This window comes from Phocoena sinus, chromosome 5, assembly GCF_008692025.1.
Source record: "Phocoena sinus isolate mPhoSin1 chromosome 5, mPhoSin1.pri, whole genome shotgun sequence".
Taxonomy (NCBI): domain Eukaryota; kingdom Metazoa; phylum Chordata; class Mammalia; order Artiodactyla; family Phocoenidae; genus Phocoena; species Phocoena sinus.
The window spans coordinates 110745826-110770742 of NC_045767.1; the positions used below are offsets into that span (position 1 = coordinate 110745826).

Sequence of the window (24917 nt, forward strand, 5' to 3'; positions counted from 1 at the left end):
TATTTTTTAAGTTGAATGTAACCCTCATGCTTGTTAAGGGCTTTTGGAGAACTATAAAGGATGACATCTGCTTTATCTGATTATTGTCATGTGCTTTAAGTTAATCTTATACAGTAAGGTACTTTGTAAAATATATTTAGTGGATATAATTTTATTAATTTATTAACAAAATTTATTACATAATTTTTTATACAGTTAAAATTAAATTTTATTAAATTTATTTTTGTTTTGTTCATAGAATAAAGTTCCAGGTACTTCTATAAATGTCTTTAGAAATAAACATCAGAAAACGAAATCTAGGAAATTCATACCTTTGGAGATCAAAGAAAAGGAAACACTTGATACGGTCCGAGAACTTCAGGCAGCATACAAAATGATTTGTTTTCCCAAAGACTGTTCCAAAAGTGGACATTCTGAGGAGGCTCCATCACGCACTTCTTTCAAGGAGCCACACATTTTCAATGTAAAAAAAAAATACAAGGGGTCTATAGATCTAATTGTGAAAGGTAAGTTTTTGGTGGAGCAAAGACATTTAGCAAGCCAGCAGGCAAAACTGTTTGCTTATGGTGTGCTTGTAATGGAATTTCCTTGTTCAAACAAAATCCTACACTTTAAATGTTAGCAGTGAAAGGTAGGGAGGCATGATTAAAAGGGCTGCTAACCTCTGGGAGCCACCAGATACTGAGAAGAGGGCATCCTAACGGGAGAGAGGAATGCAGGGGAACGAAACGGGTTAGCCACTTCTTCCAACAGACACTGTTCCTAGAGCATGCAGAGGCTCATGGCTCTGGATTCTGTTGTTGAGCAGAGTAGGTAGGGTAGGCAAGCTATTTGTGAGTGTGTCCCCCCAAAACCCTAAAGGGATTTTTGGGAGCTATAGAGTTTCCTTTAAGCCAATTGTGTTAAAGGTTTATTCTCTTTCAGGAACTTGGTAAGGTGGAACCTGGAGGTCTATTTAAGCAAAGTTATACTGTTTTCTGAGACTAACTGGTTTTCCTGGCTGGAATGACCTCTTAAAGTACATTTCTAGTTATAAGCTTTCATAACTTCATCTGCATTTTCCCTCTTTTGTTATTGCTTATTATGTTATTCATTCATTTGAATTTTTTCATTCAGTGAGTGCCTGCTCTGTGCCAGGCAGTATGTTAAGAGTTGGAGAAACAAAGCTTAAAAGGCTTAGAGAGTAATGGTGGGGATAAATACTTGGGTAATTTCTTATCATATAGTGTGACAACTGCTGTACTAGAGTCAGTACAAAGCATTATGGAAGCACTGAGGAGTAACCAACCAGATGCCAGAATGAAACTTTCTCAGATGAGATCTCATTAGAAATGGGTTTTACGGAGAAGTTTGTTAAAGGTAGGTGGTAACAGGAAAGGCCATGCTGAACCGTGGGAGAAAAATATTAAAGCTCTGAAGGACAAAAGAAAGTGATATGTTTGGGGAAAGGAGAGATATGGTAAGAAGTGAAGTTGGGGAGAGGGGTGAGGCTAGGTTTTGATGTGAATATAATAGCAGATCTAGGAGTTGACCCTGTGTGTAATGGAGAGCCAGTGATGATGGGGGTGAGGTATGACCAATTCTTTCTGTTTAGAAAAATAAAACTGGTGGTAGAGGCTGTGGAGAGAATGGTGCCAGAGAGATAAGAAAGGAAGCTGCCCAGGAAAGAGATGGTCCATGTAAAGGATGGCAGGGGCTTAAAGTAGGGCAGTAGTGAAGCATGAAGTGTGGAGGAGGGATGTTCCAGCAGCATTTCTCAAAGTGTAGTTTTTAGAACACTAGTCCTGAGTGATTCGCCTTGACATAAGTGTTCTTGGTAAGGTGAGTTTGAAAAAATGCATCTACTTCTTGGAGATTCATATTGAGCATTAATACATTGAAAACTCTAAGAAATACTACAGAAAAGAAATCTGTTTAATGTTTTTTAACCTGGCTATCACCAATTTGTTTGACCAAAGAATTCCTAAAGAAAGATATTCAGGTTTCTAGACTGGAAAGCTCAACAGACATCATTAAGCTGAGTTAGGAATTCAGAAGGAGAAGCAGATTTAGGGCAGGTGAAGAAAGGGATGTAAAAGATAACAAATTCAGTTTTAGACCTATTAAGTAGACATGCATATGGAGATAACCATTAGAAAGTTGGAAATGGAGGTCTGACACCCAAGAGAGAGATAGAGGAAGATTCAAGATTGATGTTGTGGGTTGCTGCTGTACTGAAACTGTGGGGTTCATGCATTTGTTCAATCAACATTTATTTACTAGGTGAGATATAGAGAGATAAAAGATATGCTACTTGCCCTCAAGAAGTTGAAATTTGCTATATATAATTTGTGTGTGGTTGGATGAAGGAGGATAAATACATGATTATAATACAGTGTGACCGACTATAATAAAAACAAGCTCTACCGCTTTGAGATCAATTGGAAAGATACCTGATTCAAATTTAGGAATAGGGATGGATTCCCAGGAGATTTAAAGTCTGGTAAATTTTGAAGGATGAATAAGTGTTAACTCAAGAAGGAAGAAAAGTCCTATCTAGTCAGAGCGTCTAGTGTCTACATGACAATCAATATCTGAGAAAGTAATTATAGTGTACTTGAGGGAACTGAAATAATTTTACATAACTGGCTTAGGATTGGGGAGTAATTAGAGATGAGACTAGAAGAACATTGAATTTTAACCTAAAAGTAATCCAGATGTTTTAAAGAAAAGTTGCAGTGGTCACATTTGCATGTTAGAACATATACTGGCAGCAGAGATGAGGTATGATGAATTTTGGAGGCACAGAGACCAATGAGGAGACAGTAACTCCCACGAGAAAGGATGACTTGAAATAAGGCAGTGGCACTGGGGATAGAACTGAGGGGAGAGATTTTAGAAATATTTGAGAAGTAGAGTTATCTAGATTAGGTCAACAATAAGGTGGAACATAACAGAGAAGGGCTGTAGGATTCATTGGCTTAGTGGTACTGAGTGGCAGCATGGAAACAGATACAGCAAATTAAAGGGTTGGAGATGCTTCTTATGTATGCAATAAACTGGTATCTAAACCATGTATGTACTGAGCTTTGTAGCTCTAGGTGAAGAAGTTGGGAAACAGCATTATTAAAATATGTTGGTGGTTTGGGCTGCTTTTGGGAAGTTTTTATAAAAAAAAAGAGATGAAGTAAGAAAAGTATTGGCTGGTTTGCAATCAGAAGTGAAAGAGCATAGAGAGGTACCAAGTATTTGGGTCCTTGGTTTTGAGCAAATATCTACTAAGACTTATCATTGTAGCAAAAATCAGATTAAGGGTATGTTTTTCCCAACCCAACTCATTGTTTCAGATGACCTAAAGGCACTTACTGTTCAGAGACTAAGGCAGGGGGTAAAGAAGTGAGGATACAAAGGATATTTTAAAGCTATGTATAAAAAAAAGAACTTTGAATGTGGTTATTGGCATGTAGATTTGGAAGAAAATTGATTAAAACGTCTACCAAGTATTTTAGAGGATTTCGTTGCCAAAGAAACCATGAACCTTGATTTAATTGAATGTTCAAAAGTAAAATAACCTGGCTTTGTCTGGAAGTGGAATACAAAGGCTATACAGTTTCCAAGTAGGATAATAACAGGATGTGGCCAAGGTGCAAGGAAAAATCTTCCCAGAGTTGACCCGGGGTCAATAAAAAAGTGAACAAGGGAGTGCTGCTCAGAACAGAATCCTTGTCTACTCAGAGAATTTCCCCACCTGCAGTGTAGGGGACTTCTCAGTGCCTCCCCAGCAGAATTCCATAACTTCTTTGGCCTAGTGATTGCTATGCATCTTCTCATTTCCCCTTTCACTAGTGGAGTTTTTACTGAGGTTATCCTATACCTGCTCCACTACTGGCTGCTGTGTGCTTTTGGAGAAAGGTGGAAATAATTTATGAATTTGGTGCACATTATTATTAGACCAGAAGGAGCCACATCTGGGCCTGATGGGAAAGACTACAAACAGCCCGAGATCCTGGGCACTGAGCTGGATGTAGTGCCTTGTGGAACTTTGGGTTGTCTCCTTTGTGTCGTGTCAGAGGATAAGAATGGATATTTGATGTCCAAAAGGACAGACTGTGGCAGAGACTTGGCTATATGCTCATCAAACTTATTATATCCTTTTCTTCCCTGGGTAACTTTGGCTAAATTACATTTCTCATGTCCCTTGTAGTTAGGAGGAGCTATATGACTGAGATTTGGCTCAGTGGATTATAGCTGGAAGTGATGCACATACCATAAAAATGTCTTGTGCTCTCAACATGGCTCTCCACATTTTCAAGTATAAAGACTCTTTTTCAACACTGTTAAAACAATTGCAGTTTCACTCATGGGAGAGTGGTAAAAGTGGCCTTTAATATCTGTTGCTTGAAAAACTTGTTCGGACATTGAGTAAATATACAAAACTTGGTGAGTGAGAAAAAAATGGTCATGACTTGATCCCTCACGGAACTTGTAGTCTACTGAAGAAACAGATATTAATTAATCATCACTTATATACAGATTGAGAGTATAGGACATATGAATTGGACCTGGTCTGGTGGTCAGCAAAGGCTTCCTAGAGGAAGTGTCATTTGAGCTAAGATGTGAGAAATGAGAAAGAATTCTTAGATGAGGAGTAATTCCTGCTTGGAGTTCTAGGCCATGGGAAAACTATTTGCAATGGCCCAAGTGGGGAAGCACAGACGTGCTTTCAAAGAAGTGCAAAAAGACAAATGTGCCTGCAGTTCTGAGAAGGACTGGAGAGGGGTCAGCTGCAGCTGTCTGAAAGGCGGAAACCATTGTTGTCAGTGATGCTGTAGGACTGTTCAACAACTGGCTGTGGTGGGAGGAAGGGAGCAAGCCTAATCTGTGGTTTTTGCCGATTTCCATAGTGTAAATATTCTCACATAGCCGATTTCAAGCTACCAATATGACATCACTGATCACTGGAGTTGGGAAGAGATGCTCAGTCTGCTCTCTGGAGCATTTTGGCAAACACCGTCCATATAGCTTGAGATCCTCTCGGGCTCACTTCTTATTCCTTCCCCTGCTGTGGTGAGGTTCCTTCCAGGCTTCCCCAGCTCCTTCCAGGCTTGGGACACCCACAGGAATGGGCTCAGCTCTGACACATGAGCAGCCAGTAAGGGAGGGTGAGGGCTGATGGATAATGTTTCCTCCTTTCTTCCCCTGGGCGGAAGGGTCTCAGTTACATTCTATAAAGCTTCTCAGAAGGTCCCAAATAGTTAAGCAACCAGTCTCTTGTGGTGGTGGTCAACTCAAAAAGATTCTTACACTATTTCTCACTTCTTTCTTGTTTTATTTTTTTCCCTCATTGTTCATTCCTGTTCCGTAAGCTCAAGTCCTTAAAATACTCCCTTGAAAATATTTTGGTGGCAAAGTTGTCAGTACTTGCTGAAAGATTGGGGATGGAGTGTGAGGGAAAGGAAGATCAAGGAAGGGTGATTCTTAGGCTTTAGGCCTGATGAACTGGAAGATAAGAATTGCCATTTCCTGAGATTGGGGAGAGAGAGAGATAGAGAGAGATGCAGTTTTGGAATAGGCAGAAACCCAGAGTTGAGATTTAGACGCATTATGTTGAGGTTCTTTTTATCAATACATACATATATAAATGAAAAATGTCTAATAGGTAGTCTGTTATGTAAGTTGTGGGCATATAGAAAAGGTTGGAGTCATTAACGTAGAGATCATGTCCAATAGAAATATGTTCAATAGAAATGAGAGCTACAAAAGTTTAACTGAAAATTTCCTAGTGGCCACATAAAAAGTAAAAAAAAAAAGGCAAAATTAATTTTAATAATAGATTTATTTAACCTAAATATGTCTAAAAATATTATTTTAAATAAGTAGTATAAAAAGATTATTAAGGAGATATTCTACATTATTTTCATCTTAAAGTCTCCAAAATCCAGTGTATATTGTAGAAATTGGACTAGCCACATTTCAAATGCTTAATAGGCTACAGTTGATGAGTGGCTACTCTATCGGACAGCAGAGGTATAGATTTTATTTACAATCACAGACTTAGATTAGATCCATCTAAGAAGTAAATGTAGGTAGAGAAAAAAATCCAAGGACTAAGTCTTGGGGGTTTCTAATATTTAGGGAATAAGAAGAGGAGTACTCAGCAAAGGAAGTGAAAAGAGCAGCTAGGAGGGAAATCAGGAAAGTGTGAAAATATGTTACTCATGTTTCAATCAAGGAGGAGAAAGGCCTTAGGAGGAGCAAAGAAAGCTCATCCATTGTCAGAGGAAGGCAGGGTCATGGGCACAGACACAGGCCTTTTGGTAGATTAGGTGGTGTGGTTGCTTCTATTTTTCAGTGAATGTTAGAAGTGAGGTCTTCACTTGAGGATGGGATGGGAAGTATTGGAGTTCTGAGGTGTGAGGAGCAGGGTGAGATAAACAAAATCTGGGAAAGAGTGAAAAGGTTACTGGACTATGAAAAGATAGTTTGCTGTGAAAAATAAAATCCACCCCCCACCCTTTTTTAAGAGAAAAGAGAAATGATTGGGAAGTGTCATAAAGATCAAGGAAGAGGTTGACTTTATCCTTAGAGTATGGAACGGGTGTAAACCCCTTGAGAGTTGCTGAGAAGCTATGCCCTTAGGAAAATAAGAACCAGAAGATAGGGGAACATACAGAGACATAGCTAGAGTGTCAGTTTAGCTGATGAAAGACCTGATGTTTCTTAGGGCACAGTGAAGGGTTTTGGGGGTGATTCAAGGAAGGAGGAAATATTGAGGGGTCTGTGGAGATTAAGGTAAACAGCAAAGAGAGTGAGAAGACTAGTTCTCAGGGTCTCTTAGGAAAAAGGTGAGTAATCCCATCTTAATGATGGTCTGTCTCCGGGACCAAATCCCAGCACCGTCTCCACTAAGAAGCTTGGGGGCCCCCGCTGGCCCCCGCCCGCGCACAGCATCCTCAGTGGCCCTTCATCGTAGCGGCCCTGCCTGATTGGACCACACCGGCTCTGAGTACCTTGGGTGTCTGGGGCGCTTGCAGGGAGAGGGGTTCGCCACCCGACACCAACACCCAACAAGTGCAATTAATGCGACCCGGGCCTCGGTCCTTCCAGAAGTTGCCGGGGTTCCACTCCTGGAGTCCTGGAAAGACTGCAGGAAGTCGTCCGGGTCGCATGTAGCTCCTCTTAAATGTAGAACAATGACCAAACGCCATAACCACTGTGCCGTCTAGGTCACCAGCCAGGCCGGAAAGGTGGCGGGGCTTTTCTTTTGGGGGGTTGTTCTCTTTAGTAGTTTGTAATCACGAGGCCAAGGTTTGGGGGGTGGGCATGGGAGAAAGGAGTGAAGGATTGATTAGGAGCACAAGGAGGACAGTGGTCCTCCTGACAATCCTATTATAGGCTCTGTTGAAGTCAGAGACATTTTACTAGGAAAGTTTGCATGTGTCCCACCAGACAGCTGTGAAGGGCTGATCTCAGAGTTTATATTTAAATTAAAATTGCAATTCATTTCTCCAGGTTCTTATCTCAAAAAGTGTATATTAAGTCTGTAACTTGGATCTGTTTTTTAAACATTTCCAATATTCACTTCAGTGTGAATGGATGCATGATCTAAGATATCAGTCACATTAATTCCAGAACTTGATTAAAGTTTGTGAGATTAGAAAGAAAAGTGAGTCCTGTGTGTGGGGTATATGTGCCTTTTGCTCATGCTGCATTGACAAATTTGGTTGCATTACCTTCGATAAGCTGAACATCTTATGTGAGGACAGGACAAACATTCCTTGAATTTAATCCAAGGATATCAACTTTAAAAATACAGTGTAACAATTATAATATCAAATATCTTTAGTAAATATGTACCCTGTGTTTGCATGTAATACATGCCCATATTTTTCTTAATAGAGCAAAATAAAAAAATATGAAATGATTTCCTTTCTGAGTATATAGCTATTCTACAGTGCTGCTTAACCAGTTTCTGTTTTCATGCTGCCAGCAACTCATGGGTCTTGATAATTAGAAATCACATGTAAAACTCAATTTTTTTTAATATACATTAAATATTAGTTTATAGTTACCATATATTATATAGTATTCATCTATGTATGCATTCCCTTGGGAACAAAAAAATACGTAGGTCTAATTTGAGTCGTTTAAATTTGAAAACAGATTTTAGTTAATCTCAATAAGATGTTGTGATATTCAGGTCAAGCAAATATATTTAGTGGATATTGGATTGTTCCTTAGCCAATTTGGAAAGGAGTAATGTGTGTGTGCTACAAATCACAAATTTATTCCTTTAAATATAAAATGAAGGCATAATGAATTTTAACAATGCTTTAAGATAAAGAATGTTCATGCTTTAAGATTAACAGTGTTTATAAAGTCTTTTATATTTTGATGACTTTACGTATACTAGGATATTAACAAATATATTAATACTATTTTTTTTACTCATTCTCACAAAATTATTTGGAGGAACTTAAGACCAGCTTCCATAACAATTTATAAGAAACGTGGAAGCTAGAGATTTTTTTTTTAATGAAGTGGAAAAGAAAATTGAATTAGATATTACAAAGTAATTTGATTTTTGAAGATTTCAAACATATCTTCCTCCATGTATGAAAACAGACTATAATTGAGGTATTTCTAAATGAGGGAATAATTTGGGATAATGTCTTTAGAGATATCATACAGAATTTTGGCAAGTGCTTCTCTGCTTCTCTTAGTTTCTTTCTGCTTTAGATATCTATGTTTCTTCCCATTTCTTGTCAGGAATTTTCTTTTGCTTATCTATAGTACTGAAGAAAGAACCTCAACACAATTCTTAAAATTAGCAACTGAAAAGAATTATATATCCGAGCAGCCAATGTCTTGAACATAGTCCGTTCTAATTTATGCTTTTTCTCTTTTTGTACTGACCTTGTGAGCTCTGAAATAGAAAGATGCAGGATGGAGACTCAAAGTAAGACAGGAGACCCTGTGCCTCTGTAGTAACATGGTTTACCACATTGAAGTAGCCACAAAGTTCATAACTTTTAATAAATTAATAGCATCTTAAATATGAAAATTATTAAAACATTATAAAAGGATTTAGAGACAATAGAAAAGGCATTCTTTTTGCCATCTACCTTCTACTAATTCTCTTACTAGCCCCGAGGACAACTTACAGAGAACAGAAATCTTAGACTAGATTAGTGACTTACAGAGATTTTCTGATGAAGCACATTTGTTCCATGCTTTGCATTTGACAAGGAACACAGGCAGAGAAGAGTTAGGAGGCTAGTGACATACCTTCCAGTGGGCAAGGGTCCTTCCTAGGTCATTCGTGCATAAGCTTATGTACAAGTAAATAATACCAACTTCTCTGAGGAGGTAAACTGAGAGCAAGTTGCTTCCTAGAAATGGCTTCCTGTTTGTAGTGAAAACCTTCTTCAGTGGACATTTGTTATTTTGGGTCGGCCTCTCAGTGTCTTTTAACCTGACCTCTGTTAGCAACACTCTGATTTGACTTTGGAGAAATGCCCTCCCACTATGAGTTTGTGCAATTTGAGCAGGGCTGTCACCCTACCCCCTAGCTCCAGGGTTGGCATGTGATTCAGGCACAGTCAGTGAGAAGAGTTCATTCTCCTGGCCACAGCGATGGGTGGAGTGATTGGGTTTAAACCAGCAAGGATGTTGTGAGCTCAGAGGTACCAGAGAACACAACAGGGAATTCCAGTCTAAAATCAACATGGGAGAGTGAGCTGAATGATGCAGAGAAATCAAAGTGCTTATGACATTGTTGGAGCCTCTAGCCCAAGCTTTGCTGAAGACAAATGTTACCTGGATTTTTCAGTTTGTATGAATTTGTGAATTTTCCTCTTTTGAGAAAGCAGCATAGTTTAGTGGCTCCCTGGAATGTAGGAATTCAATGCCCTAGATTCAAATCCCAGCTTTTCTCACTCATTTGTTTCTTCTATTTCTTTAACCTAACTTGGTTTTCTGGTGGTTTTCAGTGGTTTGTCTGATGGAAACACCTTCCTCATCTAGTCATTGTTGAAAAAATTACACTTAAAGTGTGTGTAGTAGGCTGAGTAATGACCACCCAAAGATATCAGATCCTAATTCCTAAAACCAGTAACTGTTACCTTCTTGGGAAAAGTGTCTTTGCAGATAACGATTAGATTAAAGATCTTGAGTTAAAGAGATTAGCTAGATTATTTTAGTGGCCCTAAATGCCATCAACAAGTATCTTTATAAGAGAAAGCCAGATGGAGATTACAGACACACAGAAGAGGAGACATAGTGTAACCATGGTGGCAGGGTTGGAATGATATTCCACAAGCCAAGGATTGTGGGCAGCCACCAGAAGCTGGAAGAGGCAGGAACAGATTTGTCTATAGAGCCTCTGAGGTGCACAGCCCTGCTGGCACCTTGATTTTGGACTTCTGGCCTCCAAAACTGAGAGAGAATAAACTTCCGTCATTTTAAGCCACCCAGTTTTGGGTAATTTGTTACGATGGGCATAGAAAACTAATATAGTGTACTTACAAAACGAGGTTTCAATTCTAGACGTCACTTAATTTTTTTGTTATAATGAGTACCGAAGTGTGATCAATGGGCTAATTGTTTCGACTTGCATTTCCTCATTCATGTATTTATTCAGCAGCTCTATTAAGCTCCTACTTGAGCCAGGTGCTGTGTACCATGGGCCCTACTCTCATGGAACTTTCAGTTTAGCAGCAGTGAATTACCCTTTCTCTCTTTAAAAAATATAGATATTGTAGGGGTTTTTTTGTTTTGTTGTTGTTTTGTTTTTCTGGTGATGGGAGTGGATAACCAGGGTTATAATAAGGAACACTGCCCTTTCCTTCTGAGTTTGGAGCCAACTGAATTGAGGAATAAGACCCAAGAACTGGGCAGATGGAGATTGAAACGTTCATTTTGTTACAGAGAAAGCTGATGAGAGAATTTGGCTCTGGGTAAGTAGCCCGGTAGCTTGTTAATGCTCTCCTAGAATGAAACTCAACCTTCCCAGTCGTAGGCAGTATTTGCCAGGAGCAACCTCCCACTCCTGCCCTCTGCACAAAGCAGCACATGTCCTCTAACTCAGCCTTGCAGTGCAGAGGAGAGTTTACTTGCTGCCTCCATGCTGGCAGGCTGGAGAAACACCAAAGGGACTAGTCAGAGTGGAGGAAAGCGGGCTGGTGAGTCAGGCCTTCTACTCACCAACCAAAGCCTTGAACTATTCTTTCTAGCGGTACCCTCATGTCTCTTGTATAACTGAGATAAGAGAAAGAATAAATGTATCTGTGCTCCTCAAACGAAACAAATTCCTAGCATCAGAAGGGTCACTATGTTACTAACTACTTGTGGGATTTGCCTAGAGTCTGAGGTTTACATACCTTTTGGAGGGTTTGGAAAAGGAACGGCCATGAAGTGGGTTTTAAGGTAATGAAATCTTTTACTGAGTGGCATGTAATTTCCTCCTATCAATGCTAGGCACTTTGGGACATTAAAAAAAGTGTAAGCCATGGAACATTTCCTTCCTTTCAATGTATTATACGTTGTAGCCAAGGGACCCACAATTATTTTGTCCTACTTTGTGGAAGTGGGTCAAACCCAATCCCTAACATTTGTATTACTTTAACATTTTTCAGGCACATATCTGAATCATCACATCCTAATTGGTAAATCAAGCAAAGTTAACTTTAAACATTGAGGCTGAATTTCTTATTAGAATCTTAGTTGTCTTTCTGGATCATACCTTTCTGAGATGGATATATGTTTATACAAAGAAATCAGCAGAGGCTAACTTAAATGACTTCCCTTTTTACTAATTTTGAAATGGAGTTATTTTTCTTTGCCTGTCCACATAAGCTAAAGAATCTTGTTAAGATCATAATCACATTTCCAGTAAGAAGAAAACTCTTTTGTCATTTTGAGCCTACATTATTAATGTGTTCCCCTAACTTGTCCCCCTGCCTCTGATCTAAACCTGACTTAATCTTTAAACAAAGTTATGTCAGAGTGATTTTTGTGTGTGTGAAAAATGAAAATCCTACACTCTTTTTTTCTAAAAATCCCTCAATGCTTCCCCAGAGCCTAGAGGATAGAGGAAGTGAAGTTATGTATTTTATGCATCCCAACTATATATATTTTTAAAAACTTGATCAACCATGATAGAAGAAAGAGTGAATTATCTTTCTATTCCTTTGTATGGAAAATATGAAATTTTGTTGCATGAAGAAGTAACCAAACACTATATAGCCAAAAAAGTAGGAAAAAGAGTATTATAGAGGTATATCTGTTAGTTAGTTAACAAAGATGTTATTTTTTTGGATTTTGAAATGTTGTGATTATTTGTTAGTCTTTTAGAATTTGTCATTTGTGTTGATAACCACAAAAAACCCCCTTCTTTAATTCTAGCATTCACATTCACACCTCGTTTTGTGTTTCTGCTTTGACAGACACTTCCTTTAGTAGGCCCCACAGTTTTATGTTTCAGTCCCCAGAATATCTGACTTCACCACCGATGAGAGGCAAAGTTAGAAGCAGAACGACTGGAGGCTGTGGCTGTAAAACAGAAGCAGTGAGATGGTGACTTGGATTAGGGGTGATGGCAAGTATGTAGGGTTTGGGTTTGTCTTGAAGGTAGAACCTTCAGCAGGATTTGCTGGTGAGTTGGTTATTGCATGTTATTGGAGAGACAGAGAAGAATCAAAGATAGCAATTCATCAGCAAATCCTATGGAAGTTTCTACCTTCAAATCAATCCCAAAAATGCTTTTGCCCCCAAGTCACTGAGGATGGAGATGCCATTTACCAAGATGGGGGAATCTATGGGAGGAACAGATTTGATTCTTATGAGAGGTTCAGTCACTATACTGTCTGAGATGTCTGTTTAAATATCTAGGGTGGAGTTATTGAATAGAAAGATGGTTGTCTGGTTTGGAGTTCCTGGCAGAGGACGAGACTCAGATGTCATTTTGTGATACCTCAGCTTACAGTTAGTGTTTAATGCCCAGAGGCTCTATGATATGCCATGGGAGTGAGTTAGAGGAGTCCGAAGGACTAAGCTGTGGAGTATTTAGAGGGTCACAGAAATGAGGAGAGAACTAGCAATGATGCCTAAGGAAGGAGCATTAAGTGAGGAGCAAAAAGAAAACCCCAAAACAGACAGAGATGTGCTGGAAACTGGGTGAAAAGGGTGTTTTCTAGGAGGGAGGGAGTGTTTCATCACTGTGTTGAATTATGCTTATAGATGAAATAAGGCAAGGACTGAAAATTGACATTGAACTTAGCAATGACCTCAACATCTGCTGTTTTAACAGAGAGGTCAGTTACAAAGAATGGGTGAAGAGAAATTAGACAACAAGTAGAAGAACGACTTCAAGGAGTTGTAGAGGAGAACACAGAAATTGGGTGCCTGCTGTGGAGGTGAGATCAAGAGACAGTAGGTCTTTTGTTTTCTGATGTGGGCAATCAAGAGAAGAGAGGAAAATCACTAAGAGAGGAAGGAGAGGGGAGAATAGCCAAAGCAATGTCCTTTGACAGGGTGAGAGAGAGTCATGGACATATACACACTAACAAACGTAGTAAGGTAGATAGCTAGGGGGAAGCAGCTGCAAGGCACAGGATATTAGCTCGGTGCTTTGTGACAGCCTGGAGGGGTGGGATAGGGAGAGTGGGGAGGGAGGGAGACGCAAGAGGGAAGACATATGGGAACATATTGTATATGTATAACTGATTCACTTTGTTATAAAGCAGAACTAACACACCATTGTAAAGCAATTATACCCCAATAAAGATGTTTAAAAAAAAAAAAAAAAAGCAATGTCCTTGAGAAGCAAGCGGGTGAGAGCTGTTGTACAAGAAGAGGGGTTGCTTTAGATTGGAATGTGGATGATTTTCACCTGCAGTAATGAGAGGGCACACAAAGTGTATGGATACAGATGCTCTCAGGAGGGCAGCTTTGGCAGTCTCTTTTGATTGCTTTTGTTTTCCCAGTGAAATTGAAAGCAAGGACATCAGCTCCAAGTAAGGTCAGGGGGCAGTGCTGGAAGTTTGAAGAGTGAGTAGAAAATATGAGCTAGAGAGGGGAGAGTGAATGGACTAAGGAGTTGTACTGTGATTGCTGGGTAACATTCAGGTCCACTTGGGTTCTTATTAACGAATGTGAAATGAGACCAATCATGTTTTTGGTTTCTCCCATCACATCAATTATCCAGGGTACAAATACCACAGAATAGGTGTAGACTTAGATTCAACTAGGGTTTTGTGTTTTTCTCAAATGAGGATGACAGAATGCGGTGGGGCAGGGGTGATGGAGTTGGGAGTCTATGAGACAGAGTGGTCATAAAGATTGACTTTGGAATTTAAGCTGGCCTAAGATATGAAGGTGGTGAGGGAGAGTGAAGAGGTGGTGGTATCAATGAATTACACGTCCTGGTAGGGGTCAAAAATTGTTGGTGATGGGGAATAAATAGAATGTGGGGATTAGAGAGTAGGCAGCTTCCAATTGACACATCAAGGAGCAGTGACTGGTACTGAAGAGGATTAAGGTATGAACATGAACACGAAAGGCTCCTTGAGGACAGACAGTAGTTCCTTTTGGTTTTTATAACCCATACCTCAGCCTGACAGATATTCAATAAATGTTTCTGAATGAATTCAGAGAAAAAGTTGACTATCAGAATGGAGGGAAGGTGATGAAAGTAGGTCACTATGAGTCAGTGTTTAATCAGCAACTGCATTTGTCCTCATGCATTTGTGGAGTGCACGGGACAAAAGACCCAAGCAGGTAAAGGGAACTTATTTTAATTTTCAGACTTTGCTAAATGCAAAAATGAGAACATAAACTACAGTGGGGCCTCATAACTGAAATCCCCCAGGAACTGAGGGCTCTCATGCAGCTTCTCCTGGTGGGACTGCTTCCTCTGCTTTTCCTCATAGATGGGTCTCTTCTTCTCATCTTACACACAGACCAACATGGGCACCTCAATCCTAAGTCAGTGTGAACTTTTGATTTCCCTCCACACATCTAACTCAATTTCGTAGTGCTCATGATTCTGGAAGAGGGACATGATGGGCCTAGGTTGGGTTAGGTGATCCCAAAGCCACAGTCAGGACAGGAGTGATGGTGATAAGGTACCATTATGGCCACTTAGGCCCAACCTCACAGCAGAGTCTATAAACCGAGAGTGGTTTGGGGAAGGGGGTTGCATGGGACAGGCAAACCCAAACAAGTCAACTTTTTGTGAGGGCAGGGATCAGGCAGAAAAAAGCAAGACATGTTGAATTAAGCAAACATATTCTTGTATTTATAAGAAACATATGCTTTAGCTAAAATAATCCTCTTATCAACTAGTTGATATTGCTAATTTTGCTAGCTACCATTACTATTAGCAAGCCTTGGCCACCCAATGTCTTCATAAACTTCTTTCCGTTTCCTCTGATGAGGCCGCTTATTTGTACCTTGACCTACTCAGTTGATTTGTACCAGAACGTACCAAGATAAGTTATTTTTCAGGTCAAATAACTTTTTTAAATTGATGTATAATTGATTTACAATGTTGCGTTAGTTCCAGGTATATAGCACAGTGATTCAGTTATATATATATATATATATATATATATATATATATATATATATATATACGTATATATATTCTTTTTCAGATTCTTTTCACTTATAGGTTATTGAAAAAATATTGAATATAGTTCCTTGTGCTATGCAATGGGCCCTCAGGTTAAATAAGTTTTAAAAATACATACCCTTCTTCATAGCTCTCTACTACAGAGGTACTGATTAAGCCGGCATTGTAAGGATACCTTGGGCAGTAGCATCATGATGTATCAGTAGTCTTCCAGGATGAGGGGAAAGTGTCCTTATTACCATTTTAGAGGAGCATTAGGTACTCCTCCTATTTGTAGCTCCAATAACATCTATCAGGTTGCTTGCCTGTGTACTGATCTGGATTCCCTGCTAGAAAGTGAGCCTTTAGAGGGCAGGGATCATATGTGTCTTGTTTGTATCTGTATCCACAGTGCCTAAGCAGCAGAATAATGGGCTCATTTAGCCTGAAAGATATTCTGTAATATTTGTTGAATAGTGCAGCAAAGGGGGGTGTGAGTATGTGTAAATTACTAACCAGGTTTAAGCAAGCCTGGTGGTTCTTCAACTATTCCATGTAATATTGAGTGGATACTTCTGTTATAAGGTTCTGATCTCCCATGTTACAGCTTAAGGAGACCGTGTGTGTGTGTACATGTGTGTGAAGTGTGATAGTTACTGTACAGGATAAAGAGACGATCCTAATCACCATCTGGCGTAAAACAGCTGTTGCCTGGGCTATTCAGTGCCCAAGGCAGTTATTCATTTCTCTGGCCTGCATGGATACTTCCAAAATGATTCTGTCACAGCATGTGTATTCTGGCATTCCCTCTGAACATTGGTAAACCTGGAGCCAAGGATCTATTACTGCCTGAAGTGTGGAATGTGAGACATTGATCATCCCCTCCCTGAGCTGGCACTGCTCTGAAGCAGCCTAGGAACTAGGGAAATGAGCCCACTGCCAATCCATCTGGTTTTGATCCCATCGCACTTAATGAGTCAAAACATTTTTTTTAGAGATGCTTTATTTTTTTAACTATTCCAGAAGCCAATGAGTACTCTGACTATAGTCAGGAAAGTGTTTCATGTAGTCACTGTAGAGACATTCATGAAGACACATAAAGTGTTATCACATGTTTAATAGGTGCTCACAAGTACTTCCTATGTATGGAGTTGATGGCAGTTTCTACTGAAGTTTTTGATTTCCAGCTACACTAAATCCTAAGTGTGACCTTTAAGTAGTAATCAAAAATAGACTCAGAGGGGGGGACCTTAAAGATGGCGGAAGAGTAAGACGCGGAGATCGCCTTCCTCCCCATGGATACACCAGAAATACATCTACACGTGGAACAACTCCTACAGAACACCTACTGAAGGCTGGCAGAAGACCTCAGACCTCCCAAAAGGCAAGAAACTCCCCACGTACCTGGGTACGGCAAAAAAAAAAAAGAGACAAAAGAATAGGGACGGCACCTGCACCAGTGGGAGGGAGCTGTGAAGGAGGAAAGGTTTCCACACAACTAGGAAGCCCCTCCGCAGGCGGAGACTGCGGGAGGCGGAGGGGGGAGCTTCGGGACTGCGGAGTAGTGCACAGCGACGGCTGCGGAGGGCAAAGCGGGGAGATTCCTGCACAGACGATCGGTGCCCGACCGGGCACTCACCAACCCGAGAGGCTTGTCTGCTCACCCGCCAGGGCGGAGCGGGGGCTGCGAGCTGAGGGCTCGGGTTTCAGTTTTGGACGCAGCGCAGGGAGAGGACTGGGGTTGGCGGCTTGAACATAGCCTGAAGGGGTTGGTGCGCCACGACTAGCCGGGAGGGAGTTTCGGGGAAAAGCCTGCACCTGCCCGAAGAGGCAAGAGACTTTTTCTTCCCTCTTTGTTTCCTGGTGCGCGAGGACGAGGGGTTTTAAGAGCGCTGCTTAAAAGGAACTCCAGAGACGGGCGCGAGCCGCGGCTAAAAGCGCGAACCCCAGAGACGGGCGCGAGCCGCGGCTAGAAGCGCGGACCCCAGAGACGGGCTGCGAGCCGCGGCTAAAACCGCGGACCCCAGAGATGGGCGGAGACGCTAAGGCTGCTGCTGCCAGCCACCAAGGGGCCTGTGTGCGAGCACAGGTCACTCTCCACACCCCTCTTCCGCGGAGCCTGTGCAGCCTGCCACTGCCAGGTTCCCAGGATCCAAGGACAACTTCCCCGGGAGTACGCACGGCGGGGCCTCAGGCTGGTGCAACGTCATGCCGGCCTCTGCCGCAATGTCACGCTGCCCTCTGCCGCCGCAGGCCCGCCCCGCACGCCCGCCTCCGCACGCAGTGCCCCTCCTTCCCCCATCCCCCAACCCCCGCCTGAGTGAGCTGGAGCCCCCCGAATCAGCGGCTCCTTTAACCCCGTCCTGTCTGAGCAAAAAACAGACGCCCTCCAGCGACCTACACGCAGAGGCAGGGCCAAATCCAAAGCTGAGCTCCTGACAGCTGTGAGAACAAAGAAGAGAAAGGGAAATCTCTCCCAGCAGCCACAGAAGCAGCGGATTAAAGCTCCACAATCAACTTGATATACCCTGCATCTGTGGAATACCTGAATAGACAAGGAATGATCCCCAAATTGAGAGGGGGGAATTTAGGAGCGAGATCTATGATTTTTTCCCTTTCCTCTTTTAGTGAATTGTACGTGTATACTTCTGTGTGAGATCTTGTCTGTATACTCTTGCTTCCACCATTTGTCCTAGGGCTCTATCCGTCATGGTTTTTAAAAAAATTTTTTTTCCTTATAATTAATTTAATTGTAATAACTTTATTATACTTTACCTTCATTCTTTCTTTCTTTCTTTCCTTCCTTCCTTCCCTCCTTTAGACAACGAATCACCCCAAATTGAGGAGGTGGTCTCTGAGAGCAAGATTTATGATTTTTCCCCATTTACCTCTTTTTGTGAACGTGTATGTGTATGCTTCTGTGTAAGATTTTCTCTGTATAGCTTTGCTTCCAACATTTGTCCTAAGGTTCTATCCGTCCTTTTTTTTTTCTAAATATTTTTTAATTCAATAACTATATTATACTTTATTTTATTTTACTGTATCTTCTTTCTTTCTGTCTTTTTTCCTTCTTCCCTCCTTCCTTCCTCCCTCCCTCCCTCCCTCCTTTCTTTCCTTCTTTGCTGTCTTTCTTCCTTCCTTCCTTTCCTCCTCCTTTCCTTCTTTCTTTCCTCATACTTCTACTAATTCTCTCTACTTTTTCTCCCTTTTATTCTGAGCCATGTTGATGAAAGGCTCTTGGTGCTCCAGCCCAGGAGTCAGGGCTCTGCCTCTGAGGTAGGAGAGCCAACTTCAGGACACTGGTCAACAAGAGACCTCCCAGCTCCACATAATATTAAACGGTGGAAATATCCCAGAGACCTCCATCTTAACACCGCACCCAGCTTCACTCAACGACCAGCAAGCCACAGTGCTGGACCAACCGTTATGCCAAACAACTAGCAAAACAGAACACAACCTCACCCATTAGCAGAGAGGTCTGCCTAAATCATAAGGCCAAGACACCCCAAAACACACACCACCAGACCGTGAACCTGCCCACTAGAGAGACAAGATCCAGCCTCATCCAGCCACAACACAGGCACAGTCCCCTCCACCAGGAAGCCCTACACAAACCCCTGAAACAACCTTAGCCACTGAGACAGACATCAAAAACAACGGGAACTACGAACGTGCAGCCTGCAAAAACGAGACCCCAAAACACAGTAAGATAAGCAAAATGAGAAGACAGAAAAACACACAGCAGATGAAGGAGCAAGATAAAAACCCACCAGACCTAACAAATGAAGAGGAAATAGGCAATCTACCTGAAAAAGAATTACAGAATAATGATAGTCAGGATGATCCGAAATCTTGGAAGTAGAATGGACAAAATGCACCGAAACAGTTAAACAGGGACCTAGAAGAAATAAAGATGAAACAAACAACGATGAACAACGCAATAAATGAAATTAAAAGCACTCTAGATAGGATCAGTAGCAGAATAACTGAGGCAGAAAGAACGGATAAGTGACCTGGAAGATAAAGTAGTGGAAATAACTACTGCAGAGCAAGAATAAGAAAAAGAATGAAAAGAACTGAGGACAGTCTCAGAGACCTCTGGGACAACATGAATTATAGGGGTTCCAGAAGAAGAAGAAAAAAAGAAAGGGACTGAGAAAATATTTGAAGAGATTATAGTTGAAAATTTCCCTAATATGGGAAAGGAAATAGTTAATCAAGTCCAGGAAGCACAGAGAGTCCCATACAGGATAAATACAAGGAGAAATACGCCAAGACACATATTAATCAAACTGTCAAAAATTAAATACAAAGGAAGCATATTAAAAGCAGCAAGGGAAAAACAACAAATAACACACAAGGGAATCACCATAAGGTTAACAGCTGATCTCTCAGCAGAAACCCTACAAGCCAGAAGGGAGTGGCAGGACATACTGAAAGTGATGAAGGAGAAAAACCTGCAACCAAGACTACTCTACCCAGCAAGGATCTCATTCAGATTTGATGGAGAAATTAAAACCTTTACAGACAAGCAAAAGCTGAGAGAGTACAGCACCACCCAACCAGCTTTACAACAAATGCTAAAGGAACTTCTCTAGACAAGAAACGCAAGAGAAGGAAACGACCTATAATAACGAACCCAAAACAATATAGAAAATGGGAATAGGAACATACATATCGATAATAACCTTAAATGTAAATGGACTAAATGCTCCCACCAAAAGACACAGATTGGCTGAATGGATACAAAAACAAGACCCTTATATATGCTGTCTACAAGAGACCCACTTCAGACTTAGAGACACATACAGACTGAAAGTAAGGGGATGGAAAAAGATATTCCATGCAAATGGAAACCAAAAGAAAGCTGGAGTAGCAATTCTCATATCAGACAAAATAGACTTTAAAATAAGGACTATTAAAAGGGACAAAGAAGGACACTACATAATGATCAAGGGATCGATCCAAGAAGAAGATATAACAATTGTAAATATTTATGCACCCAACATAGGAGCACCTCAATACATAAGGCAAATACTAACAGCCATAAAAGGGGAGATCGACAGTAACACATTCATAGTAGGGGACTTTAACACCCCACTTTCACCCATGGACAGATCATCCAAAATGAAAATAAATAAGGAAACACAAGCTTTAAATGATACATTACACAAGATGGACTTAATTGATATTTATAGGACACTCCATCCAAAAACAACAGAATACACATTTTTCTCAAGTGCTCATGGAACATTCTCCAGGATAGATCATATCTTGGGTCACAAATCAAGCCTTGGTAAATTTAAGAAAACTGAAATTGTATCAAGTATCTTTTCTGACCACAACGCCATGAGGCTAGATATCAATTACAGGAAAAGATCTGTAAAAAATACAAACACATGGAGGCTAAACAATACACTACTTAATAATGAAGTGATCACTGAAGAAATCAAAGAGGAAATAAAAAAACACCTAGAAACAAATGACAATGGAGACACAACGACCCAAAACCTATGGGATGCAGAAAAAGCAGTTCTAAGGGGGAAGTTTATAGCAATACAAGCCCACCTTAAGAAGCAGGAAACATCTCGAATAAACAGCCTAACCTTGCACCTCAAGCAATTAGAGAAAGAAGAACAAAAAAACCCCAAAGCTAGCAGAAGGAAAGAAATCATAAAAATCAGATCAGAAATAAATGAAAAAGAAATTAAAGAAATGATAGCAAAGATCAATAAAACTAAAAGCTGATTCTTTGAGAAGATAAACAAAATAGATAAACCACTAGCCAGACTCATCAAGAAAAAAAGGGAGAAGACTCAAATCAATAGAGTTAGAAATGAAACAGGAGAAGTAACAACTGACACTGCAGAAATAAAAAAAAATCATGAGAGATTACTACAAGCAACTCTACGCCAATAAAATGGACAATCTGGAAGAAATGGACAAATTCTTAGAAATGCACAACCTGCCAAGACTGAATCAGGAAGAAATAGAAAATATGAACAGACCAATCACAAGCAGTGAAATTGAAACTGTGATTAAAAATCTTCCAACAAACAAAAGCCCAGGACCAGATGGCTTCACAGGTGAATTCTATCAAACATTTAGAGGAGAGCTAACACCTATCCTTCTCGAACTCTTCCAAAATATAGCAGAGGGAGGGACACTCCCAAATTCCTTCTGCGAGGCCACCATCACCTTGATACCAAAACCAGACAAGGATGTCACAAAGAAAGAAAACTACAGGCCAATATCACTGATGAACATAGATGCAAAAATCCTCAACAAAATACTAGCAAACAGAATCCAACAGCACATTAAAAGGATCATACACCATGATCAAGTGGGGTTTATTCCAGGAATGCAAGGATTCTTCAATATACGCAAATCTATCAATGTGATAAACCATGTTAACAAATTGAAGGAGAAAAACCATATGATCATCTCAATAGATGCAGAGAAAGCTTTCGACAAAATTCAACACCCATTTATGATAAAAACCCTCCCGAAAGTAGGCATAGAGGGAACTTTCCTCAACATAATAAAGGCCATATATGACAAGCCCACAGCAAACATCATCCTCAATGGTGAAAAACTGAAAGCATTTCCACTAAGATCAGGAACAAGACAAGGTTGCCCACTCTCACCACTCTTATTCAACATAGTTTTGGAAGTTTTAGCGACAGCAATCAGAGAAGAAAAGGAAATAAAAGGAATCCAAATCGGAAAAGAAGAAGTAAAGCTGTCAATGTTTGCAGATGACATGATACTATACATAGAGAATCCTAAAGATGCTACCAGAAAACTACTAGAGCTAATCAATGAATTTGGTAAAGTAGCAGGATACAAAATTAATGCACAGAAATCTCTGGCATTCCTATATACTAATGATGAAAAATCTGAAAGTGAAATCAAGAGAACACTCCCATTTACCATTGCAACAAAAAGAATAAAATATCTAGGAATAAACCTACCTAAGGAGACAAAAGACCTGTATGCAGAAAATTATAAGACACTGATGAAAGAAATTAAAGATGATACATATAGATGGAGAGATATACCATGTTCTTGGATGGGAAGAATCAACATTGTGAAAATGACTCTACTACCCAAAGCAATCTACAGATTCAATGCAATCCCTATCAAACTACCACTGGCATTTTTCACAGAACTTGAACAAAAAATTTCGCAATTTGTATGGAAACACAAAAGACCCCGAATAGCCAAAGCAATCTTGAGAACGAAAAAAGTAGCTGGAGGAATAAGGCTCCCTGACTTCAGACTATACTACAAAGCAACAGTAATCAAGACAGTATGGTACTGGCACAAAAACAGAAAGATAGATCAGTGGAACAGGATAGAAAGCCCAGAGATAAACCCACGCACATATGGACACCTTATCTTTGATAAAGGAGGCAGGAATGTACAGTGGAGAAAGGACAGCCTCTTCAATAAATGGTGCTGGGAAAACTGGACAGGTACATGTAAAAGTATGAGATTAGATCACTCCCTAACACCATACACAAAAATAAGCTCAAAATGGATTAAAGACCTAAATGTAAGGCCAGAAACTGTCAAACTCTTAGAGGAAAACATAGGAAGAACACTCTATGACATAAATCACATCAAGATCCTTTCTGACCCACCTCCTAGAGTAATGGAAATAAAAACAAAAATAAACAAATGGGACCTAATGAAACTTCAAAGCTTTTGCACAGCAAAGGAAACCATAACCAAGACCAAAAGACAACCCTCAGAATGGGAGAAAACATTTGCAAATGAAGCAACTGACAAAGGGTTAATCTCCAAAATTTACAGGCAGCTCATGCAGCTCAATAACAAAAAAACAAACAACCCCATCCAAAAATGGGCAGAAGACCTAAATAGACATTTCTCCAAAGAAGATATACAGAATGCCAACAAACACATGAAAGAATGCTCAACATCATTAATCATTAGAGAAATGCAAATCAAAACTACAACGAGATATCATCTCACACCAGTCAGAATGGCCATCATCAAAAAATCTAGAAACAATAAATGCTGGAGTGGGTGTGGAGAAAAGGGGACACTCTTGCACTGCTGGTGGGAATGTGTATTGGTTCAGCCACTGTGGAGAACAGTATGGAGGTTCCTTAAAAAACTACAAATAGAATTACCATATGACCCAGCAATCCCACTACTGGGCATATACCCTGAGAAAACCAAAATTCAAAAAGAGTCATGTACCAAAATGTTCATTGCAGCTCTATTTACAATAGCCCGGAGATGCAAACAACCTAAGCGCCCATCATCGGATGAATGGATAAAGAAGATGTGGCACATATACACAATGGAATATTACTCAGCCTTAAAAAGAAATGAAATTGAGCTATTTGTAATGAGAGGGATAGACCTAGAGTCTGTCATACAGAGTGAAGTAAGTCAGAAAGAAAAAGACAAATACCGTATGCTAACACATATATATGGAATTTAAGGGAAAAAAAAATGTCATGAAGAACCTAGGGGTAAGACAGGAATAAAGACGCAGACCTACTGGAGAACGGACTTGAGGATATGGGGAGGGGGAAGGGTGAGTTTTGACAGGGCAAGAGAGAGTCGACATATACACACTAACAAACGTAGTAAGGTAGATAGCTGGGGGGAAGCAATTGCAAGGCACAGGGATATTAGCTCGGTGCTTTGTGACAGCCTGCAGGGGTGGCATAGGGAGAGTGGGAGGGAGGGAGATGCAAGAGGGAAGACATATGGGAACATATGTATATGTATAGCTGATTCACTTTGTTATAAAGCAGAAACTAACACACCATTGTAAAGCAATTATACCCCAATAAAGATGTTTAAAAAAAAAAAAAAAGAAATTATTCTAAATGACAAAAAAAAAACAAAAACAAAAAAACTGGTTGAGGTCATGACAATGGCCATCAACAAAACATCTACAAATAATAAAGGCTGGAGAGGGTGTGGAGAAAAGGGAACCCTTCTACACTGTTGATGGGAATGTAAATTGGTACAGCCACTATGGAGAACAGTATGGAGGGTCGTTAAAAAACTAAAAATAAAATTGCCATGAGACCCATCAATCCCCCTACTGGCCATATATTTGGAAAAGATATACGCACCCCAATGTTCATAGAAGCACTATTTACAATAGCCAAGACATGGAAGCAACCTATGTGCCCATCAACAGATGAACAGATAAAGAAGATGTGATGTATATATGCGTGTGTGTATGCACATATATATATATATATATATATATATATGCATAAAGTGGAATATTACTCAGCCATAAAGAAGAGTGAAATAATGCCATCTGCAGCAA

The 24917-nt window shown here is 40.2% G+C and overlaps 1 protein-coding gene across 1 annotated transcript in view; it reads left to right on the forward strand.

Moving 5' to 3' along the window:
* Positions 1-24917, forward strand: part of IQCM (IQ motif containing M) — a 361372-nt gene that overhangs the window by 10162 nt on the left and 326293 nt on the right. The window contains 1 exon segment of the mRNA XM_032632005.1: positions 239-506. Coding sequence (XP_032487896.1) covers positions 239-506 — 268 coding nt within the window.